Source organism: Sminthopsis crassicaudata, chromosome 2 (assembly GCF_048593235.1).
Source record: "Sminthopsis crassicaudata isolate SCR6 chromosome 2, ASM4859323v1, whole genome shotgun sequence".
Taxonomy (NCBI): domain Eukaryota; kingdom Metazoa; phylum Chordata; class Mammalia; order Dasyuromorphia; family Dasyuridae; genus Sminthopsis; species Sminthopsis crassicaudata.
Window position 1 is genome coordinate 577580532 of NC_133618.1, and position 18482 is coordinate 577599013.

General features: G+C 37.7%; 1 protein-coding gene across 4 annotated transcripts in view; it reads right to left on the reverse strand.

Annotated features, from left to right (window-relative positions):
* Window positions 1-18482, reverse strand: part of ARMH3 (armadillo like helical domain containing 3) — a 214464-nt gene that overhangs the window by 139972 nt on the left and 56010 nt on the right. For all 4 annotated transcript variants that reach the window (XM_074295399.1, XM_074295400.1, XM_074295397.1 and 1 more), the window contains 5 exons: window positions 12324-12382; window positions 11005-11070; window positions 9511-9580; window positions 8308-8368; window positions 675-763 (listed from right to left, as the gene is read on the reverse strand). In XM_074295399.1, coding sequence (XP_074151500.1) covers window positions 675-763; window positions 8308-8368; window positions 9511-9580; window positions 11005-11070; window positions 12324-12382 — 345 coding nt within the window. The remainder of the gene's footprint in view (window positions 1-674; window positions 764-8307; window positions 8369-9510; window positions 9581-11004; window positions 11071-12323; window positions 12383-18482) is intronic.

An 18482-nucleotide genomic window follows, 5' to 3' on the forward strand; every position in this document is an offset into this window, starting at 1 on the left:
CTTGACTCTTGCCCCTATTCATCTCTGACAGTTCAGGAGGTGGTGCTACCAGGCCGAGCAAACCCACTTGTCACCCACTAGCATTTGCGACCAGAAGCCTGCCCCCTCTCCTTTTTTCCTCTACCTCTTTGATTTAGCCACACAAAAGGAAAGGGGTGGGAAACTCACATTAGCACATCCTTAAAAGAGACCCACTCTGCTTACAGAGGGTGGTAATGGCTCAATTGGACTGCCAAATCCATCAGACGACCCAAGTAAACACTGTAATTTGCTGCTTTTGTCTCTAGCATTGAGGGAGTAGTAGAATCTACACTGTCTGTAAACAGTAATAATGCCAGATGCAACAGAAAAAATAGGATTCCCCTCCCCATCCTCTGTGACATTCTTCCTGAGATTCATCCTATGGAAATGAACAGAGGCCTCCCTCTAGTCTATATGATGCCACCAAATGGAAATAAAGGAGAACCCAAGCTTAGAATAACTTCAGCTACCTCTCTGGCTCAAGTCCTTTGAGAAGAGGCACTTTAGTTTTAAAAAGCAGTGAACTGTGTTTACAACAGGGGGAAAGAGAAAAGGTACAAACTAAAAAGTCATCGAAGGAACAATCAAGTCTGAGTCTCAATGCTCTTGAAAAGAAAGGTTGAAGGCAAGGGCGAGGATGAAGCAGTAGTTACCTGACCAGAGTTCTCTCCATGTATAATGTAACCGCACTCGGCACTTTTTCTGGTAACAAAGGAGTTTGTGGACCACTTGGATGCAGCGTCTGTAAATAAAAGAAGACAAATCATGACAACAGCTGACTTTATAGAGCAACTTTCAAGCTTATAAAATGTTTTGTACCACTGCCTCAGTTGATCCTCAGAACAATTCTTTAAGAAGGCTCTAGAAGTATTCACTCCATTTAGTAGATGAGAAAAATGAAGTTCAAAAAGGCAAGGGACTTGCCCCTAGCTACCTGCTCATATATGCTTGTCGCAAGATTTGAACCCAAGTCTCTCCTGTCTCTAGTGCAGTACTTTTTCTGTTATAACACATTAACTCTAAAATTGGTGAGACAGAAAAATGTGATGCTGACTCCCCAGTAGCAATCCAGGAATGGGAAAGCTTTAATATTTAATTTAAAAAACCAGAAATCCCCTTCACCAAGGCAAATGTGCAACTGAGTCTCTAGGAGTTGTTAAAGGTACTGAAATATTAAGTGATCTGCCCAAGTCAGTATATGCCATAAGCAGGACTTGAAAAGAGAACTTCCTAATGTCAAGGCATGTCTTCTACCCAGCAGACCATGCTGCCCCACAATTCAGTGAGGCAGAAAGGCTAATAGCCACCTAAAGCCAGACTTTCTATTAGTTGATGATGGTAGTACTGGAAAACTCTATTTGTACAATGGCACTTAACTTGGTTAATTTGATGATGTACCCCTTCTGAATGTTGAGTGCCACCCCTTGTGTACCAGTGAATTCAATTTATGGGATATAGTAGGCCAAAACAAACTTAGTGGTCTGAGAGATGGTTAATCTATCCAAACAGTGAACCATTATCAAATAATTTAACTCTAAGAGTTCCATATGATAATATGAATATGATAATAACCAGCACAAAGATCTGGCAAGAATATGTAAAAGTATACACATGTCTTTCACAGGAAGAAGAATGCCTGGTACTGGGACATTTTAGCCAAAAGTATCTACAATTTGGAAAAGCCTCTCCTTTGGTTTGTTAGAAAATAAACTGAAGATGCAAACTTGGATTTTGTTGGAATGTCTGTTCTTGTACCACCAGATGTGGACACAGATCCAGCTGACAGCACAGCAAGAGCAAGACTTTCAGATGACTCAGACAACTGATGAAGATGATGACCTATAAGAAAAAGGAAGCTGGAGCCCAGCATTAGGAGCTTAATTTTATACTGCTGGCAACTGTCCTGTGATGTCAGTGGTTCAATATGTTTGCCACTCTATTATACAGCTGAGCGGAACACATAGTTAATCTTGATATTGTTGAGGGAGATAAATAGGTTTCAGAGTAAATGTGACATTTTGAAAAACATAATTTTTATTTGAGACCCATATATTTATCCATTTCAGACTACAATCACATTTTCCTTGAGTTTTAAATATCAGACTGCTTCAGTTCCACCACAATATTCAGTGTTGACTTGTTGGTTACTGTCATTTCTAACCCTTTTCTCTTTTGATCACAGTAATATTGTGTGTTTTAAATATTTCCTTCCCCTGTTACCACTGGAAAAATGAGACTGTCACCCTTGTGAGTCTCTCCATTAAATAGCCACTACTCCACAATACTGGGCCACTTTCCTGGGAAGCAGGTTGTTTAAGGGAAGTCAGTCAAGGTGAGTTAACAACAGAGTTGGGTTATTCTGCTCACAGGGGCAGAACTGGGGCAGAACTGGGTTGCTGAGAGATGTAATTAGATTTGAGTTTCGAAACCTTTGGAATCCTGAAGAGCTATTTTCTATACCAACAATACACACACCAGAAAAGATTATCTCTAAGAAGACAGAAATCATGAATGAGTAAGGTAACAAAAAAAACTGTTACTGTCTTTCTTAAGCATAAAAACATAAAGAATTCTATAATATAAATAGAATTTCTTCTTTTCTACCAAGAATCCTAAGTATATCTTTATAAGGAGAGTAGTTAAGAGTTTTACCTATTATTTTATGGCACTCTCTTTTTTTTAGCTTTTATTTTCAAAATATATTCACACTTTTCAATACTCACCCTTGCAAAACCTTGTGTTCCAAATTTTATCTCTCTCCCTTCCCCCAACCCCTCCATTAGAAAGTAAATAAATGTATGTTAAACATGTGGTACTCTCATAATCTTAAGCAGTGTTGTGTTAACTCCACAAAAGCCCTACCTTAACTACTGGGGTTTTCTTATAAGGGTTATAGAGAAGAACTAAGAACCTACAGTACATAACTTATATGAGCACATCACCTCTCTGGGTTGTTGGCTGATGGGGAAATCATTATGTACACCACTTAGAGAACCATGAACCTGAATGCAATTGGACTATTAAGTGTCCTTTCTCAGATCAACTTGCTCTTACTTGCTCTTCTGCTTCTTTATCAAAAAGGGAGAAAAGTCCATGTTAAAAAAAAAAAAAAAAAAAAAAGCCTTTATTATCACAATAACTGCATTCCAAATTGAGAGGAAATGCTAAGTTACCTTTTTCTTAGCAACGTTAACTTGATACATTTTATAGCTAGGTAGATTTTGATTGCTAGTTAAGCTATTAAATGTCCATTTTAATATTCAGCTTATGCAATGTAGATAAATTAATGTCCCTTATTTGAGAGCATTAGCTTTTGTATTTCCTATTTTCATTTTAAATTTCAAAACTTAATGTTCAATTAAATATAATTTTAACACTTGAAATCACTAGTGTTTGGAGGCCTCTAAATTGCTTAGAATCCAATGTCTAATTCCAGTTTCTAAGCCCTGACTCCCCCTCCTCTTCCCACAGGAGAGACTCAACAAAAGTCTCTGGAGAGGGGGCTCAGCCAGCAGAATTGGAAATGTAATTTTTTCCTGTAAATGAAAAGGATGGGGAATAGCGGGGGCACCTTTTACAATTCACCTTAAACAAGTTGCAAACCTACCATAGACATGGACCCACACAACCTAAAGGTTGTGAATAAAGAATGAGGATGTTCCTCCCATTACTGGATAGTGTTTCTCATCGAGATAGTTCACATGTCAGTCTCAATATAGAAAAACAGAAAGACAACAAAGGATACAACAAAAAAAGGGATAGAAAGATAAGGTGTCTCAATTTAAAAAGCATAAGAAAAAGGTGGCACAATTTGAAAAGGCAATCATTGACTGCTAAGTTGAAAGATGCCACAATGTGGAAAAGTCACTGGTAGGTTGGACTGGACAGGTTAGACTGTTTTTAAGGAAATAAAATCATGATAGGAGAAAAATGGAAATTATGTCATAAGATGATGTGTAAACTAGAGAGAGTAAACTTAGGGGACACATGATAACTGTCCTCAAATAACTGATTTAGCTTTTGAACTCTCACCCTAAAGCTAAGGCATCTTGATGAATGACTACATTACTATAAACTTATCTAGCCAAATCCAAGACTTAAAACACTTCATTTTACTTTTAGCATTCTTCCTATCTGCCCTATTCTCATCTGCCTATTTCCATCATATATACTATTTTACCCTTCAGCCCTGCTCTCCACTTCTTGCTCCAAGTACATAAATGAAATGGACAATATGGTGGCTTTTGGAAAAGGTGTTGTTAATTAACTACCCTGTAGATCAAGTCACTATACTTTTAATTACCAACACCAAGACTACTTTCTCTAGCCACTACAACCCTATTATGTGTTTCCTCCCTCTATCAGACAGTAAGTTAAATGAGGACAAGGCCTACCTCACTTTTTGTACTGTATTACCAGTGCTTAGCACAGTACTTGCCATATACTAACCCCTCAATAAATGCTTTCTGATTCATTCAAGAAATTATATTTGTTCTGTTTGACACTAGAGGGCAAGTCAAGGATCAATGGGTAGAAACTGCAAATAGAAATAATGATTTGAAATAAGGAAACACTCCCTAATTGGAGCTGTCCAAAAGCAAAAAGGAGGCAATGGACTTCCTATTGTTGTAGTTCTTTGAGAAGAATCTAGATGACCATTTGTCAGGCGTAGTATTGAAAGCATTCCTCTTCACATATATATGTCCCAACTCTAGTATAGCTTTGACTGGATTCCAAAAAATAATTTTAAGGAATAAAAAGGGAGGGTTGAGCTGAGAATTCTGAGTTCTTGGGTTGTGATCTGAGAACAAAAGTGATCTTCTTGAGGCATTACTGATTTCACAAAACTTAAGAAGATACCCATGAATATTCAACCATATGGTTCATAATGTTGTTCTAGAGCATGGAATGAAACTAATACCTTAGGCTTCAGAACAACAAATGTATTAAGATACAGAGACTTCAGAACTGGACCCATAACTATATTTAGGTTCCCACCACCCTACTGACAAAGGTATTGATTCCTCAGTAAGTTCTCACTCTCACGGACATGCAATCTGGGTAAGGAGAGAAAGGTAAAAGGACAGAAAGAGGTCACAGACTTTTTCTCTAGTGATAGTCAGGTCTAGAAATACTGATAGATAAATATCTATGTGATCTCAAAGTGTATCACAATTACAAATGGAGAATAAGCAAACTATTTTCTGGAAGTGACATTTTCTCCTCCTTGAAAGCCTTCATAATAATTTCTCACTGGTCTGCTAACACATGTCTACACTGCCTGGTCTGCCACATTATTCATAGAGACTTCTTCCTTTCTCTGTGATACTGTAATTAGATCTGCTGATCTTGCAGGATTCTCTCAGACAGGATTTTAATGAAAGGAGCTATATAAACAAATGTCATCTGAGAGACTCAGGCATCTCCTAAGCTTCCCCTTGTTTATTAGTTCTTTATGCATGATTTTTTTATGCACATGTGTCTTCTATAAACAAATATGCTACTTCTTCTATAATTCTCCTGTGACATAAGCCAGAATATACATCTTTTCCCTGGCAGTTGTTTGGGATTTGGGAATGTCTGACACAAGAAGAATCCAGACTTTCCCAAAATTAATATAAAGATAAGAGTTTGCCTGGAGAGCAATCTGGAATTATGCCCAAAAAATTATCAAACTGTGCATATCCTTTGATCTAGCAGTGCTACCACTGGGCTTATATCCCAAAGAAATACTAAAGAAGAGAAAGGGACCTGTATATGCCAAAATGTTTGTGGCAGCTCTTTTTGTAGTATAGAAACTGGAAGATGAATGGATGTCCATCAATTGGAGAATGGTTGGATAAATTGTGGTATATGAATGTTATGGAATATTGTTGTTCTGTAAGAAATGACCAGCACCATGAATAGAGAGAGGCTTAGAGAGACTTACATGAACTGATGCTGAGTGAAATGAGCAGAACCAGGAGATCATTATACACTTCAACAACGATACTGTATGAAGATATATTCTGACTGAAGTAGATATCTTCAACAAAAAGAAGATCTAATTCACTTGATCAATGATGTACAGAAACAGCTACACCCAGAGAAGGAACACTGGGAAGTGAATGTAAATTGTTAGCACTACTGTCTATCTACCCAGGTTACTTATACCTTCGGAATCCAATTATTACCGTGCAACAAGAAATTTGGCTTTACACATATAAATTGTATCTAGGTTATACTATAACACATATGTATGGGATTGCCTGTCATCTAGGAGAGGGAGTAGAGGGAAGGAGGGGAAATTTTGGAAAAGTGAATACAAGGGATAATGTTGTAAAAAAAAAAAAAATTACCCATGCATATGTACTGTCAAAAAATAATTATAAATTTAAAAAAAAAAAAAAGATAAGGGTTTGCTCTCCCCAAAGTCTACTTTTCCCCAAACTACCTAAGCATTTTTATAAGCATTAGGACTTTTTACAGCAGACAGAATTGTTTAGTGAGGCCTTTCTACCTCTCACTATTCTAGAAGAAACTGATTTCCTCCCTCTCTTCTTCTTAGCCTTGATTATTATTTACTTTACCTAAAGCATTCTCCAAAAAGTACATTTGCTTCATTTCTGACCCAGATTTTGAGGTATTATGATTTGCTGTTCCATTCAGTCTTTCCACTAAGCATATTATAAATCTATCTGTAACAACAAAAATTCATTTTGCTTTCAATTTTTTTTCTGCCATACACTACCAGAAAATAATGTACAAAAAGAGAAGCAGCAGCAGCCATCCAGCTGGGATCAACTAAGTTGACCTAAAAGGGACTTGATACTCCAGTGCTAAACCCGTATGAAAAGGGCAAAGGGAACTGGAAACAACTGGAAACATGCCCAATGGTAGAATGAAGAGAGAATGATATCTTCTGCCCAGTTTTGCTCAGCTTAGTGTTTATATTTTCTTTTCCACTTTCTGTAATTTCAGGACATTCAATAAGAGAAAAGGCAGAAATGTAGGAAAAAAGATCTAAAAAGTTTCACATGGAAGTGTCTGAGGGCAACAGAGAAAGGATCTCTGAAAAGCTCAGCACATAGGAAGTTGCCTAAGCCCAGAGCTTTCTGATTTGGTTCTGCCAAGGCATGCAAGACCTTTCCATATTACTTTGCAAGCATAATTTCCTAAAACACAAAACATCAGACCTGGAAGTTACAGGATCTAGGAAAATCAAATCTAATTCCCAAACTTCCCAGGTACAGAGCCCACCTGCCTTAAACAAGAAGTAACCTTGACTGATGCACATTATAGAGCTTTCCATAACTCTTAGAATTAAAACAAAGGTGGTAAATTCCCTAAAGAAAAAAGCAAAAGCAAAAACAAAAAATTTCACCAACAGTAAAATTTTCATCACTATTTCAAATCTAGGAAATCAGAGACATAGTCTACAACCCTACAGAAAGCAGTAGTTGTTCTCCATTCAAATAGTAAAACCCTTTCCCTCCTCAGATCCCAGGCCAGGCATTAAAGGAGCGCAGAAAGCTTGCTACATCCCATTATGGCAAGACACTGCCAAAGAGAAAAAAGGCACCAAAGCTGATGTAAGGCCAAATTATGACACTTTCTGAGGAGCAAATATTATACACACATTATATCCAAGACCAAACTAATTCAGTACTGCTGTTTCTGGGCACAAACGATGAGGTCTTTGAAAGTACAAATAGGACCTACGATGCTTGGAATTTATTTTAATTTGGTGGCTCCTCAGTTTCTTGTGGTTGTGCTTATTGTACAGATTTGCAACAGACAGTAAATCCTCATTAGCAAGCTGAAGATTTCACTCAATGTCCTCACACCAACCCATTAGACATAAAAAACCAATGAAGTCAAACAGATCAAGTCCTGGGAACAAGAATTGAGCTCAGTTTTCAAATTACTCTCCTTCCCCGAGAAACTGAATTCCAAAGCCCTGAATTTGCCTCAATAACCTGGTGAGATCTCATGTTTTTGGACTGCAATATTTGTGCTGCTTGGAATTGACTGCTTTGAGCAACAGACCCTGCCCCTGTGCTCAATACACCTCACATACGTGACTGGAGATATTGACAACATCCAAACTAGCTTGTACATTTTTTCTCTTTTAGAAAAATGCACAAATCTACTCTGAAAAGTGCCCTCTGGCATTTCTCCACACATGCACAAATGTAATTTTCTGGAAATAAAGTATATTTAGAAATCTTTTGTGATTCTTATTTCCTTCTTACTCAATTCCATGAGATTGATCCATACACACACAAAATGGCCTGTAGCACTTACACATAAAGATCCATAGGAAACTCCTTCATCATGTGTGTTACAATGAACTCCACCATCAGATCTAAAAAAATGAACAAAAAAAAAAAAATAATAATAATAAGATTGATCAAGAAGAAGCCGGAAATAAGTATTCATATTGGACAAAAAGCCCTTCCTCACATATACATCAACTAAAACCTACGAAACATCTGTATTCACACCTAAATTTCCTGTCTGAAAGACTGAACCTGTGCCCTGCCTACCTCTTGGAGGGTAACAAGGAAATGAGCTCTCCCTCCCTCTTCCAAGATACTGCTTTGATCAGCTAATAAATTCAGACACATGAGGGAGACTTCATTGTAGAGTTATTTCATGCCATGGCACTAATGCAAAATGCCAAAGGGAAATCATTCTCTCTTAGAATGAGGTGATGAGGCAAGCAGAGGAGAAATTATGGATTATCCATGTTGTCAGAGTCTCAGCTCTGCAACTATGTCAATCTACCTCATTTCAAAATCATGCTCAGTTTGACAGATATTGACTGAAATGGTCAGTGAGGTTGTAAGTCAATATAGGTTTATTATATAGTCTTAATTACTGTTCCTAAGTACAACTAAATTTAGGTATCAAGGCTGGATGGCCAAGAGAAATGAGATTAAGAGCATAATCAATTCCTTTGTGGAAAATTCAGTATCCTAAGCAGAAAAGATTGCCCAGGATATAGTCTTACATTCCTGTCAGCCTGTCAACTCCATCTCAGTTTATCCTACCCAGGTATAGACTATAGATCTGAACCCTGCCTAAAATTTCAAAATGCATGACTTCTAGCTAACAGACTAATTAAGACCAAAATAAGGGAGGAAAGATTCAGGGACAGCTTGGTCAGAAATAGGATTATTTCACAGAATTGAACCATACATCAAGCTGAGCCATGGCCATTCATCTCACTTACTGAAAGGCATTTCTCTTATGAACAAGAGAAGCATTTATGGAGCACAGTGATAGAAGAGGTGCTTAAGCAAACACAGAATTAAATATACTTTCTCAAGCCAAGGAAGCAGTCCAATAGGAAGTTAAATCTACTTTCTAACAACCTAGCTAGGAACCTCCTCCTTGAGGAAGAAACAACCATCAGCTGTTATCTATCCCTCCTTTTTAAATACCTTCAGAATGCAAAGCTGTGACTGTTACTGGAAAACCCTAAATGCGTCGCCACTCACTCACCCAGCACTGCGCACACCAAAGGGCGGCAGGGAAGGTTCTTGTCTGCTGCTTTCTTCCTGTGTCTCATAGGCTTCAAATACACAAGGATGAAAGGAAATCAGGGGATGCCTGAAAGGACACCTAATGCATCATCACCACATTTCTCACACAAATAAAATGATCACCACAGAGCTACTGCCTCTCATTTGTGTGACTTGAAGGAAAATGGATTAGATATGCTCCTCAGATGCTACCACAGAATTATGGCTAAAATGCAGTTCACAACAAGTTGACAGATCCCCAAGGACTCTGGAACAATCTCCAGGAAGGGTGTTGTAGAATGATTTTTTTATACACTGGCAACAAGTTTCATTCAAACAATAAAGCACAGGACAAGCAGGGAGCAAACCTATCTAAATCTCATCTTGATACTTTCAAACCTCCCCCTAACTTCAGGTAAATCACCAAGTCTTAATATTTTATTCCCTCCATTGTATAGATGATAAAAACAAGGCACTTCCCAAGCTTCATCAACAGTATGAAAAGAAGACATCAAGACAATTCTATTTAATAGATTTATACATTTTTCTTTTTATAGATGCACTGGGGGAATAATTGCCATTTAATGTATAGCCTATATAGAGGGGTTAATGTTTCTCCACCTTTTGGTTCACATTAAAGCACTATGGCTTCTTTCCTTCTTTCTTTCCCTATCTTTTTTCCCTCAGTCCATACCCTTACCTGAGGGTGCTCCGCCCAAAAGAATATACAATTTGATTGCTGGTATCTTCGAATTAGGCTAGATTTCCTTCTTAAAGACCAAGCCTTAATCTAAAATCACTCAATCTCTCATGGATTGGCCAACTATAGGGCCCAGCCCAAGCCTTACTTGGTCATAGTTTAGGTTCTGATGGCAATTGTTTCTGTTTGGCCAAAAATCCTGAGGGCTATCCCCTCCCAGTTTGATATATTTTTTTAAACTAGGTAAAAGAAGCCAATCTTTGCCTCATTTCTTACCTATCCTTAATCAATGAATGGGTATTGCCTCAGTCAAACCCAGACCTAGGGAAGACCTTAATTTAAAAAGGCCAAGGTCTTCCAGTGCATCCAGGGCCATATCCAGTTCTCCTGATCTTTATCTTGCCACTGGACCCAAATGACTTGGGATTGGGAGAGACTGAGGCTGGTTACTTTGCACAGCCCTCCCTCACTGAAATTCAATTCACTTATATGTCATGGACTTCTTGATGTCTTGTTCCTCTTTGAGAACGAAAGACAAACAACCACCATGACTATAACCTATGATCGCCTCAACCTGCCCTCCTTCCAATTAAGTCATAGCAAGAAACTGTGGCACAGCATAGTAAGAACTCAGGATAGCCAAATGGAAAGATAACAGAGATTAAGAAAAGGTCACTCTGCAGAGCCCTTCTAATCCCTCCACCCAAGAAACCTTCTTTCATCCAACAACAAAGTTTCTCTTAGATAAGAAATAGGAACTAAAAGCCTACTTACCATTCTGTGAAGATTTACTCGAAAATTCATATTGTCATCATGTAAAAATGCATTAGCATACTGGTCCTAGAGTGTTTAGGGGTGGAGGTTAAAAGAAAAGAAAAGGAAAAAGGAATTAATCTAGCAATCTGCCCATTCCAAGGCTAAAGGAACAATCCAGTCCCTATAAATTCAAGCAAGAAAATCTTAAACCATGAGACTTTATTGGGTAATCTCTGCCCCATATGGCCCTGCAATCTTATTACCCCAACCTGTAAAAATGTAAAAGACAGAGCTTGAGATAAATACTAAAAGGAATTTATTTCCCAAATACCTCTTTACTCACATCTATTTAAGCTATAGGTTTTATTACTGATAGCTCCATAAAAGGTTCTAAAAGGCTGTGCCAAAGACTGGACTGGCCCCAGGGGAGCTGTACCAGCAATTCACAGAAAGGCCTTGACCCCTGTATCTCCTCCCCCTGGCTTTGCCCTAAGTAGCCAGTAAATCAATGACTTCCAACAGAGATCAGCAAGAAAAATCTCTTGGACTCCACACCTGACATTCCCTTCTGAAGAAAAAACCTGCCCAGCATCACCAACTAGAAGAAATCACTGAGGCTTTCAGAAGAACACTTCTTTTGAAGATATTCTCAGAGATAACAAACATTTGTAACAAACAAATCCTAGGTCTGAAGAAAGTAGGCCATCTTCACTGGCTGGAAGAGCCGGAAACATAGTCAATCCTTCCCCAAAGGAAACATGGAAAGAATAAGAGGACTAGAGAAAATCATTACTCCTTATAAATTCTCCTGCTTTTGTTAATTCCTTAAAAAAGGGAAAGACTCAGAAGAAGAGAGAGGTAGAAGAAGGGGCCAGGGTAGAGGCAGAAAGAGGGGCCAGGCTAAAAGCAGGAATAGAGGGCCAGAATAAAAGAATGGACAGGGGCTGAGGCCAGGACAGGGGATGAGGCAAGGGCAGAGGCTGGGGCAAGACAGAGACAGAGAAAAGGGAAGGGAAGGAGGCTAAAGCTATCACTTCAGTTCCAAACAAATTCAAGTTCTGTTTTTCTTACAGTCAATCAGGATTCAAGATAAATTTTAGTCTTAAAATAAATATCAATAGGTGCCTCTTTTAGTTCTGCTTTCCCCTAAGGCTCCTCTTCCCCTCCTAAGGCAACTGAAGTGTCTTTTTCCTTTTGCTAAGTGCAAAAGGCCTAATTTGGTCCTCTCCCAAATAGGGTAACTTTCTTTCTAACACTAAGAAGAAGAGGATAGAAGAAAGCAGAACAAAGCAAGCACATTTGAAAGACAGAATGACTCAAAGGCTGGAGGAACCTACCTCAGCGATGCACGTGAGGATAATCAAACAAAGTTTGCCACTGTGGAGGCGATGTTCATCTGCAAAGGGACAACAAATCCTTCTCAAATCTGCCCAAAGATCCTGGACCCACACCCCCAACTTCCTCTAGAAAATGAGGGAACAATATTTGTTCCTGTCAAAGAAGTCATAAAATAAAATTCTTCCCTAGCTTCTTGTTACTAAAAAATCCCTGGTATGGAATAAGGTCCTTTTTTGAAGGGGAGGAAAGGAAGAAATCAAGAAATCTCTACAATCATTTTTGCTTATTTTATAGGCATAGACTGATCTAAAAACATCCAGGACATCACTTCTAATTGCTCTGACTTTCTAATTAATAACTACCATAGCCATTTCTTCCCTTTAACAGGCCTTAAAACCACAGCCATGGTTATTTACTCCCGGACACACTGGGTTTCAAATAATTTTATACTTAGAAGGGGCCTTTCCTGTCCTCCTTGCCCCACTAACTGAGCATTATAATCACCACCTAACTGTGATCTCCCAGCTAATCACACCTTCCTTGGGGATGTAATCATACCTGCCTAGACTGTGCATAGTTTTCTATATTTCCAAGATGTATTTTCCCAGGCATTCTGGCCTGCTCAATCTGCACTCAGTTTGCAGTAATTCATGTCATTCTGACCTGGCACAAACCCCCACTTCAGTCTGCTCATTGGTCGGTGGAGGCCAGGAAGCTTTGGGAGCAAAGATGTTATAGGAAGAGATTTGCAGGAGCAATAAGCCACCTGCCCAGATAGGAGGAAAGACAGTTTGTCTGAGAATGTTAAAATTTCTCCTTGAACCCAATTTTTACATAGTCCCTTTATACAGACTGATTTATCTACTTTTTATTTTCATTTGTGTTTCCTTAGCATTTGGGTTTCCTTCTAATCAGTTTCCTGGTTAGAAAGCATTTAAAGATATAGTTAATGATAATAAACAACTAATCTATTCTTTTTGCTACTTCACTTTGGAAGAACACAGGTGTCTTTTTGTCTTTCTTTCTCTTGCTTTTCATGATGTCTATGAAAGCCAGAACAGCTGGTCTGATTTCTGGCATTTTCATGGGTTGTGCATTCCACACGTAACCTCAAATGAAGCCATCAGGGTCCTATGACTTGTACAAAGCATATTAGAAATTGAGGTTGACAGGAAGACTGGGAGTTTCTCATTTCAAGTGTTGGTTCAATCATTTCCCTAGACCATAGCCATCTATTATTGGGACTAAGAGTGCCAACAGTGGCCTAGAAGTTCCCACAAGGGTAAGAAGAGGGGCATACCAAGCAATCATAATCAGGGACACTTGATGTTCTGTTTTAGGCCTGGCAGCACCCTGATGGAAGTCTGCTTTTAGGCAAAAACCTCTTAGTTAACTAGTACCTTTTGCTTTGAAACTCACCTGTTTCTTTCATGAAGACTAAACACTTTTAAGGAAAATCTAACTTAGAAATACATTAGAAGCCATTGCTATACCATCTGCCTACCCTCTACAGATAGTCAGTACAAACAGATAGTGATAAATTCCTTCTATGGCACTTGTTCTAAGTCACAAAGAAGTCCTAATGGGTAGGAGACTAAGCAGATATTGGCAAAGGCAAAGGAAAGTGTGAGCTGCTTCTCCGTCCTTTGACCCTGCCTATAGAAGTGTTCCTTGCCATCTCCCATACATAAAAGCTAGAAGGTACCATTCCCAGAAGCCCATGGCCCATCTTCCAGAGGGAGAAAATACTTCTTTTGTAGAAAAAAAATGAAAATGTCAGAAGAGGAATCCTTAAGCAAAACTCTCTAAAAGAGTCACATGATCTTTCTAAGATAATAAAGAAGGGTTTGTGACCCTTCTTTGTAGTCACGCTACAAGCAAGTATTCAGTTGGTAAGCCAAGATCCCCCCAAACAGAACTAAGGCTCAGTAGCCTGAAATCAGTCTGCCTCCATTGCCTTATGGACAATGTTTCTTGTTACACATTCTGGCTGCCTATCAGCCAAGACCTGCCCCATCCTAGACTTGACTCATTCCCTGAAATCCAATATATTGCAGTGAGTCAGCAATCAGTTCTGCATTTCATTTTATGAATCCAGAGAATGGGGCAGAGATATTTATATAATCACTAAGCTAACAATGAGATAGAGAGACCTGAATTTCACGAGCAAGAATAAAAGTTCATTTTCTGGTTGACATAAATGCCAATGCTATCTTTAATTGCTATAATATTTCTAAGGAAAGCTTACTGGTTTCCCAAAAGGAGAAACAGTAGTTTCCTATATCATAAAGAATCTTGTTATCTTCTGCATGCTGTATTTTACTTGCCATTCTATCGAGATTATTATTTCTGAAGTTCAGCCATCTCTGTGGCTCCCAGGGGATCATTTGTGTTATGATGATGTAACACTATCAACACTTTTTCCCATGTTCTCCTCACAATGCAAATTCCCTGGTAGAGCTTTCACAAACAGACTATTAAAGAAGACCCTTATTTATAGGGGAATGAGAGAAGAGGAGAGGTCCAAAGTAAAAGCCTCTGAAAGTTAATCATAATCTAATATATTTGCTCCCTAACTACACCTGTTCAGATTACTCCCAGTCCCAGAATCAATGTCCCAAACTCATTTTCAGTATTTACTCCCTACCTGGTCTGGGCACTATTACAAGTTTGTTATTACAATATTGTTCTTTGCCTTTTGCTTTCCCACTAGATTCCAGATGCTATTCCTTCCTCTATCATCACTCCTATCTCTGAATCCTAGAGCCTTCAAAGTCTTCCTATACAAGTCATATACACTCAACACTGCAAAACATGCTCAAACTGAGCTCAGCTTCCACTTAGGAAGCCTATCCCTCCAAAATTTCTCTAACTCTGTTAAGGCCACTCTCATCCTTTCTAGAACTCAGGTTTGGAATCTTAAGTTACCCTTGCCACAACACATCCAAAAAACTGCCAAGTCCTCTTAATTTTACCTCCATAATCTCTCTCAAATCTGCCCTTTCTTTCCATTATCATTTTATTTCATTTTTTAAATAATATTTTTCCCAACTGCAAGTAAAAACAATTTTTTAACATTTGTTTCTTAATATTTTGAGTTCCAATCTAGCTTTTACATGTCAATTTCCATATTAATCATGCTATAAAGGAAAATTAATATGCTTCAATTTGCATTCAGATTGCATTAGTTCTTTCTCTGGAGATGGAGGGCATTTTTCATCATCAGACCTTCAAAATTGTTTTGGATCACTATTGCTGAGAATAGCTAAGTCATTCACAGTTGATCACTATACAATATTCCTGATATCATATATAACATTCTCCTGGTTCTGTTTGCTCGATGCAGTTAATGTAAGTTTTCCCAGGTTTTTCTGAAAGCATCCCACTCTTCATTTCTTAATTTCATTACAATCATACATTGCAATTTGTTCAACCATTCTCCAATTAATGGCCATCCCCTCAATTTCCAATTCTTAGCCACCACAAGAGCTGCTATAAATATTTTTGTACAAATAGACCCTTTTCCCTTTTTAAAAAAATCCCTTTGGAATACTCACTCAGTAGTGGTATTGTTGGGTTATAGCCCTTTGGGCATAGTTCCAAATTGTTCTCCAGAATGGTTGAATCAGTTTACAACTCCACCAACAATGCATTAGTGTCCCCTCCAACATTTATTGTAAGGGCTGAAACTTTTGAATCAATGCACTGAGGTCAGAAAATCGAGCACTTGAGGCTAATTACTGAAGGACAATACTCTTATAAGAATATACTTAGAAAATGTCCCTTCCCATTATAATGTGTTGGCCCAATCATTTGGTGTATACAGAGAATTGTGAAAGGGACTAGGAGGTGCAGTTAGACTAGCCAGACTCACTCTGGGCAGGAGACGAAAAGGTGAGGTCACTTCCCTCCCCTTCACTTCTACTGCTAAAGACCAAGAATAAAGACTTTTGATTATCCTGACTCCGGCTGATTCTAAGGTATCCAGGGTGCCACAATTTATCATCCATGATCACTTTATTTTTTTAAATTTTCATCCAATTACATGTTTACACAATTTTTAATATTTGTTTAAATTTGTTGAGTTCCAAATTCTCTACCTTCTTTCCTTCTCCTCCTCCTCTCATTGAGATTTGAAATAGATTATGCATGTGTAATCATGAAAAACATATGTCCATGATCCATTATCACTTTAACAACCCTAAGTCAGGCTCTCATTATCTTTCACTTATATTATTATAATAGCCTCCTAAGTGGTCTTCTGGACTCCAATTTCAAATCTCTCCAATCCAGCTTTCATATTGCTGCATCAAACAACCTACCTAATGCACTGCTCTGATAATGCAAATTATTCAAAAGCCTTCAATGGTTTTTACTGTCTACCAGATAAAACTTAACTCCCTATCTTGCCACTCAAGATCTTCTCATCATCTGGCTTCAATTTACCTTTCTACCACCATTTCTACATATAATCTTCATATAATCTATAACCTAGCCAAAATGACAACTCATAGTCCTTTATTCTAATCTGGCCTACTTTCACATGTGTGGAATTTCCTCACATTTTTCTCCCCATGCTTAAGCAGACTCCCCATTCTCCTACCCAATTCAGGTGACTCCATCTGTCTAAAGTCTTTTTAAGTCCTCCTAAGTTAAAAATTCTTTTCCTTCCCAAATATGTCATAACAATTTGTCTGTATAACACATTTTGCTGTTACCATATACAAGTTAATTGTATAGAATATTTAGCCTCCCCCTTAGATTGCAATTTCTTTGAGGGTTATGTTTTATTTTTACTTTTGTAAATATGGTAGCTAATATGGTGCTTTGTATAGAGTAGGTGCTTGTTCAATTTTTGATGGAATAAACTAAAAGCAGCAACCTATCAATGGGCACCTAGGGAGAGAAATCTAGAAGGCAGACCTTTTTTTAAAGGGAACTCTATGCTACGTTGTAAAAGAACAGGTTTCTCCACTTGGAAAGTGTGATTCTAAAAACTATAAATCTCCTAGAAAATGGCTTCTCTCTAAGAAAACTTTCCTAGAAAGAAAATATTGTACTTGTTGCTTTGCCAATTAGAGGTAAAAATTTAACTTAATTTTTAACAAACATAATACTTGATCCCAAAACAGTTGAATAAATCCTTCTGAAAAGATCCTTATAAAAATTCAACATGCCATTATAAAGCAATAAAGTTATTTAGAAGAAATCTTAAATCAGTTAAACACTTGATGAAATTTTCCTAGAATCACTACTCTTCCACTGCCCCTCCTCCATTAATTAAAATTAATTAATAAAGAAAATGCAGGATATTTAGTGATAAAAATGAATTTCCCAAACCTCTGCTATCTTCACTCTACCCAAATACTCTCAAAGTAGAGGAGTTGCTACTTTTGTAGTTTTCACAGAACATAGTCCACCTCATTTTCAGTTCACTTTGTCTTCTTTTATATAGTTAACTTAATCTATATCACAAACTCATACTTTGGGCACTTAGAAGGGAGTCCACTAAAGGCTACTCCCATAGCCCATTTTCCACAAGGATTTATTTACCTATAATTTAATCTTTCCTAAAGATACATTATTTATCATTGTCTCAAGAAATATAGGTCCGTACTCTGAAGGATTTATCATAAAAAAATCCTATCTATACCCAAGAAAGAACTGAATGTGTCAGAATACAAATTGAAGCATTCTCTCTCTCTCTGTCTCTTTTTTTTAATCTTTATTTTTCTTGAGGGTTTTATTTTCTTCAGGATGGGAAATCTATATTTTCTCTTATAACTTGACTGTTATGGAAATGTTTGCATAACTCTACATGTAGTTTCTTAATTGTGGGGATAAGGGAAAGAACCTATAAGTCAAAAATATTAACAAATGTTAAAAAATTGTTTTGTTTTAATGTAACTGGGGGAAAACATTAAATAAAATTAAGTTTTAAAAAAAAAAGAAAGAAAGAAAGACACAGGTCCTGATTATTACATAGTAACAATTTTATCCCAGGTCCTAGTCTTGGTCATTATCTACCCAGCTTTCATCCTTCCCAAGGTCACCCAAATACCATTTGTCTGCAAGAAATCTCTTCATCTTCTCGATAGTTGGCACAATCTCTCTTAGTTGCAGTTTGACAGATTTTCTTGAGCAGAAGTCTGAAGAGC